This window comes from Microtus pennsylvanicus, chromosome 5 (genome assembly GCF_037038515.1).
Source record: "Microtus pennsylvanicus isolate mMicPen1 chromosome 5, mMicPen1.hap1, whole genome shotgun sequence".
Taxonomy (NCBI): domain Eukaryota; kingdom Metazoa; phylum Chordata; class Mammalia; order Rodentia; family Cricetidae; genus Microtus; species Microtus pennsylvanicus.
The window spans coordinates 72,282,328-72,288,327 of NC_134583.1; the positions used below are offsets into that span (position 1 = coordinate 72,282,328).

Below are 6,000 nucleotides of genomic sequence, written 5' to 3' on the forward strand. Positions count from 1 at the left end.
ACAAATTTTGAAATAAAGGCTCAGTGGCCAAGTGTTTTCCTTGAATGTGGGAGGGCCTTGGTTTGTTCCCAATAACACGTTCTCACACAAAAAGTGCTTTCAGGGGTTGGAAAGATGGCTCAGAGGTTAAGAGCATTTGCTGCTCTTCCAGAGGACCAAGTTTTGTTCCTAGAATCCACATTGGGTGGCTCACAACAGCCTGTAAACTACAACTCCAGTGGGGTCCAATGCCCTCTTGTAGCTGGGGACAGCTGGACCAATGATTCATGAGCTTACTGAACCCCACTACACACACACACACACACACACTCACACACACTCTGAACCTTTTTGAAAAGAGTTTTGAAGCCAGGCATGTTGGTACATACCTTTAATCCCAGCAGTTGGGAGGCAGAAACAGGTGGATCTCTTGAGTTCAAGGCCAGCCTTGTCTACAACGAGAGAGTTTATGACATCCAAGGCTACAGAGAGAAATCTATCTTGAAAAACAAAACAAAAGTAAATAGTTAAAAATTAACAATAGTGCCCTGAAAACTTTTTAAAGAAATTATTGCCTTTGAATGTGTTTGCAGGTGACATTTTATTGCCACGGCATGGAATATATGGAAATAGAAGGTGATTTGGAGAGAAATTTCACTGAGATATCCCTTTTATTTCCTTTAGGCTGATAGCCCTGAAGAAATGCACAGTTGGATTAAAGCAGTCTCTGGCGCCATCGTAGCACAGCGGGGACCTGGCAGATCAGCATCTTCTGTAGGTTTCTCCTTGGGGAGACTCTGCATCCTTTGGTGTTGTTTTCTTCCTCTCCCCTAATCCTTTGGTTTCTATTTTGTTGAGATTATTTGCATGTTGACTTTCATACCAATTGGACTTGCAAAAATAATGCACCCTAATTCAGAGCTTCCTTGTAGTGTCATGTACATAACTTTCTGCACATTGTGTTAGTGCACAGCTGGGCAGCTAAAGAATAGAGCCGTTCTTCCTCTGGTCTTCCAGTTCTAGCAAAACAGTTTTGTGATGTCTTGATTTCCCCTTACTTGCCAATTTTCAGTTAAGATTTTTCCCCCTTAGTGTATTGGAATACCACTGACCAAATTAGAGCCTTAAGTACAGTTTTTTTGTTCCCATTCAGTTTTTTTTCTATTTCATGTTGTTATTTAAAATTTTTAGCAGGTTGATAGAAAAGCTTGTTTATTTTTGCTGTAGTTTGATAGTTACATTGGAACAACTTAATGATCTGTTCAGACATAGCAAGAGAAACATTTGTTGTTCATCTTGTTCAAGTGAATCCTAAGGAATAGTTTGTCGGGAATACTTTGACCATTCATCTCTGTTCTGAAAATGCAAACCCTTTTGAGAAATTATATCTTAAAAGTAGCACTGTTGCCAGCTGTCCCGGTGTGCTGTGTCATAGCCTAGATATCCTGTACTTTCATTATTTTTCCTGGTAGTAATACTGTCTTTTAGTAGTTTCCTGGTAGTGATAATAACAGGTCAGTAGAAAGTAAACCATTTTCCCATTTCTTAACCATTTATCATTATACTAGTATTCCTGTAGGAATCTTGAAGAAGTCTCTTTCATGGGTGTTAGTTTTGTAACTGCCTGCATTTTATGTGACTCTTTCAACAATCAAGTATGAGATTCTCTGCAAAAACAATGTCTGTTGGGAAGAGGGAAAATTGGAGAAGGGTGTTTGTGTTCTGTGCTTTGTGGTGGGGCAAATCGGACTGAGCTGTGACTATCAGCAGAATTCTCTCTTTTCCTCCTCTCCCAATATAGGTTAACTCTAATCTTAGCTTTGCACTGTGTTCCAGATGCGGCAGGCCAGAAGGCTGTCGAACCCTTGTATACAGAGGTATACATCAAGAGCTGGTGAATGCAGCACGTATGTGGGCTCTCATGCAAATGTGCCTTCTTAGTAGAGGGCCTGGACACGCTCCCTACTTACAACTGATCATAGAAGGTTGAGTTAACTGGACTGCCTTTTGCAGTTGTCATCACTAACGCAAACTATTTTACTGTAGTCATCAGATTGAATATGTATAGTAAAAAAAAGACAAAAGCAACCCTACTAATGGAAGCTTCCAGAGCTTCAGTAACTAACTGACTGAATTGCTGCAAGAGTTTTGATTTCCATGTTTTATGTATTTTGAGATTTTTTTTTAATACAACACTTAAATGTGCCTTTTTTCTGATCCAGGCAAACTTCTGCACGCATCCACCTTGGATAAACTTTGTCACCAGAATTGCATGGTATTTTATAGCTCTGATGAAGTTTACCTTATAATGGGAGCCTGTAGTGTTTGCTGATTGTGGTGCTGTTATCAAGGCAGCTAGTATCCTAAAGAGTGCACTCCAGGAGCTGCCCAGCACTCCAGTGTCTTCAGATTTGTTACTAGAAGTACAATAAAATCAGTATTCACGACTGATCTTACGTCATCAGTTTTAAAAGTGATTCAGTTGTACACATTCTTACTTTTAAAATCTTAAACCATATGAATGTGTGACTTACCAAAATAAACAATTAAATCAGCTGCCATAATTAAAGTGAAATTAATAGAAGCAAAAAAAACCAAGTTATCAGACTACTAGACAAAATCATGTCTGAAAAGTCTTGATTCTTGATTAATCTATAGCCTTTCATTTTTGTGTTTTGTCTTTTTTTTTTTTTTAAAGACTTGGGATAACCCCCATTATTCCTAAATACTGGTAGACTCTTCTTTCAACACAATTCAGTTGCAGTTGGAACACTGTATTTCATTTTAGGCTAGCTAGGCCTTCAAAGTGCCATAAGCGGACAAATTCAGCTTTGGTGACAGAATCAGTTTCTTAGTAGAATTGGTTGTTGGCTATCATTGCTTTGAACTCACCCTTAAAATGCATTGCTTTGGGAAGGAACTTGCACATTTACGCTGCATGGCTCATGCTTCTGCTTTGTGTGTGTGCGTGTGTGTGTTGTTTGTTTTTCAGAGAATCAAGTCTCACACTGAGTGAATGACTAACTTCACTGTCAGTGATTAGCTGTGTCTGACCACCATTCCTCTTTCCAGGAGCATTCCGGCTGCCCTTCAGAATCCAAATACACTGTCCGCCCTGCCGGGGCAGCAGCAGGCACCTCACATTCCGCAGCCTCTCGCAGCCACTCTCTGGTCTCAAGCTATACCATGGAGAAGCGAGGATTTTACGAATCTCTTGCCAAGATCAAGCCAGGGAACTTCAAGGTCCAGACTGTCTCTTCAAGAGAATCAGCTTCCAAAGTGACTGAACAAGCTCTGCTTAGACCTCAGAATAAAAATGGCCCTCAGGGAAAAGATGGTGAGCCAGTGGACTTAGATGATGCCAGCCTGCCAGTCAGTGATGTGTAGGGTTGCCTGCCCCACTCATCCCTCAGTGTCCTTTCATGAGGGTTCTAGCCAAAGATGATAGAGAATGGATGGTTTCAGTGCATATATTATGTTGTCTCTTGGGTGTACTCTATAAACTGGCAAACCGAGAATCTAGGGAGTGGCCAAGTCAATGTAATTTCTTTAAGAAAGGAAGGAAAAAAGCTGTCTCCATATCAACTGTCTGAAGCTTTATGTGTTTGGGTGGTAAAAATGTGTGTGTGACTTTTTTTTCTAGTGACTTTGAAATTTTAAATAACAACTTAAAACATTAAAATTTCTTATTATTTGGTCATTTAAAATGCTAATATGACTCCCTATGAAATACTCAACATTTACACATTCTTATCAGTTAACATTATCAAATGGGACATTGCTAGACAAAAATTCTTAAACTCATGATGTCTGTGGTGCTGCAAAATTTATATTGCAATGTGGATTATATAGAAATTCTAACCATTTTTGATATCAGGTGAGTGGTAAATTTTGCATAGAAGATTTGATTAGACTGTTGGTGCAGGTAGGAGTTGAACGGGGGTGGAGCAGCAAAGGTGAGGGATTAGAGCTAAGCTATGGCTAAGGTTTTTTTCTTTTTGTGAGGACTTTTTTTTTGAGACAGGGTTTCTTTGTATCCATGTCTGTCCTGGAACTTGTGGTGATCCTCCTGCCTTTGCTGCCTCCCAAATTATAGGCATGTGTTCCACAGTGTGATACTTGTTTGGAAAAGCTTAGAATTTGCACCTATCAGTATTTTATTTCAGTAAAAATTATTTTGTCATAAATTTTGGGAAGATCTAATTTTTTTTTCCCAAGACAGTTTCTCTATGTAGTCCTTGCTGTTCTGGAACTTGTTCTGTAGACCAGGCTGGCCTAAAACTCACAGAGATCCTCCTGAGTGCTGGGATTAAAGGCATGTACCACAACATCCAGCTGATTTTTTTTTTTTTTGCTGATTTTTTTTTTTTGTAAATCTTATTTTTGAATTTGGATTAGTGAAAGACCTCTCAGTTCGTATGTGAAGTTATAAATGCCCTCAGTCATGAAATTGTTGTGGCCTCTACTTTTTCATCATTAATAACCTATATTCAAGTGCCTGTGTCTTCTCATCTCATTTAGGATGTGCTTCAAGTCCTACATGATTGGCTTTAAATGTTTGAATAAATTAATTTCAATAGCATAGTTTGATATGTTAAATAAGATAGCTTTTTATGTCAGGGACACCAGAATGTTGGTGTTCTACTATCTGTGCAATATTTATGTCTTGAAATAAATTGGAGTATGCATTTAATCGTGGGGATACCCTAAATGGAAGTACCTCTCTAAAGAACCCATAGTTTCTGGTGTTGAGTGATAGACTGGTTTGAGCAAGTACTGTTTTGTGGCAAAGTCTTAAGTGTTTGCTTTCCCCAGGCTGCTGCTCTATAGTATTCCCAGTCCCACACACGTCTGTTTTGGTGACATGGGTGTTAGTGTTTTGCCTTTTTATGTTCTAAGACTACTTGTTGGAGGAGGAGGAGGAGAAAATCGCTTCTGTGTGGGGTCTAGGGGCCGAGATGTGTTATTTAGTTGTCCAGCACAAGAACATACCACTTACCTTTTGTATTCATAAGCTAATATGTTAGAGTTCTATGTAGTTTTCTTTTTTGCAACTGCATTAGAAAACCATAGGACAACGAGGTTTTTAAGCAATCACCACCCTTCTGCTGCTGTGTTCATTATCCAGGCTCTTTGGGAAGTTCCTTTTTCATGAACATACCTAGGAACATACCTAGGAACAGATACTTCGCAGTATTGATGAGCCTGGCGCTGTTTTCTTTGGTACAGCCTCCACAGTGCACGTTTATTTTAGCATATTTTGGTATTGGTAATTTGATATATTTCATGGTGGCAAAATATTAGCTCTATTTTGGGACTTTTTATAGAATTACCCTTATTCAAAAGCATAGGAATATGTTCTTGTGGTTGTCAGAATTTCTTAATATTTATCTCAATTCTTTTGTAAGCTAATGGAAATTATTTAATTATTTTAAAACATACCTTCTTGTAAATATGTCACATCTGAAGTGTCAACAGTTACTTTGAATACCGTAATGTTTGCTGCATTTTTTCCTGTGTGTATATTGTATCTCCTTTCAGAACAGGAATGTGCCTCCTGATGTTTACTGTTACACCTGCTCTCTTTGTATGTCCGATTGGTTGAACACTGTAATGACTTGAGAATAAACTGCTCAGAATTCATTTTCACTTCATTCTCATTTTGTTTGGTTCAGGTCTCATATGAACAAGTCAGTAGAACTGGTAAGAACTGTTTTGGGTTAGTTAATTTGCTTACCTTTGAACAAATAAGAAATTTCACATCAGGTGGTGGTGACCTTTAATCCCAGCACACAGGAGGCAGAGCCCGGCCTAGTCTACAGAGCAAGTCCAGGACAGCCAGGGATACAACAGAGAAACTGTCTCAAAAAAACAAAAGGGAAAAAAAGAAAAGAAAATTCACATTCTTGAATTCTTAGGATTTGTTTTGTGTGTTTTGTTTTTTGAGACAGAGTCTTGCTATATCATCTTAACTGGCCTGAAACTCATTATGTAGACCAAGCTGTCATTGAAATCACAGAG

The 6,000-nt window shown here is 38.7% G+C and overlaps 1 protein-coding gene across 9 annotated transcripts in view; it reads left to right on the forward strand.

Annotated features, from left to right (window-relative positions):
- The window catches only part of Plekha1 (pleckstrin homology domain containing A1), a 50,357-nt gene extending 44,735 nt beyond the window's left edge, over positions 1 to 5,622 (forward strand). For 4 of the 9 annotated variants that reach the window (XM_075972516.1, XM_075972518.1, XM_075972517.1 and 1 more), the window contains exons 11-12: positions 664 to 753; positions 3,052 to 5,622. In XM_075972516.1, the coding sequence (XP_075828631.1) occupies positions 664 to 753; positions 3,052 to 3,366 (405 nt within the window). In that variant the 3' untranslated portion in view covers positions 3,367 to 5,622. Of the gene's footprint in view, positions 1 to 663; positions 754 to 1,815; positions 1,887 to 3,051 lie in introns of all 9 variants that reach the window. The other 5 variants (XM_075972521.1, XM_075972523.1, XM_075972522.1 and 2 more) reach the window with 3 other exon arrangements.
- Positions 5,623 to 6,000: the final 378 nt, after the last annotated feature.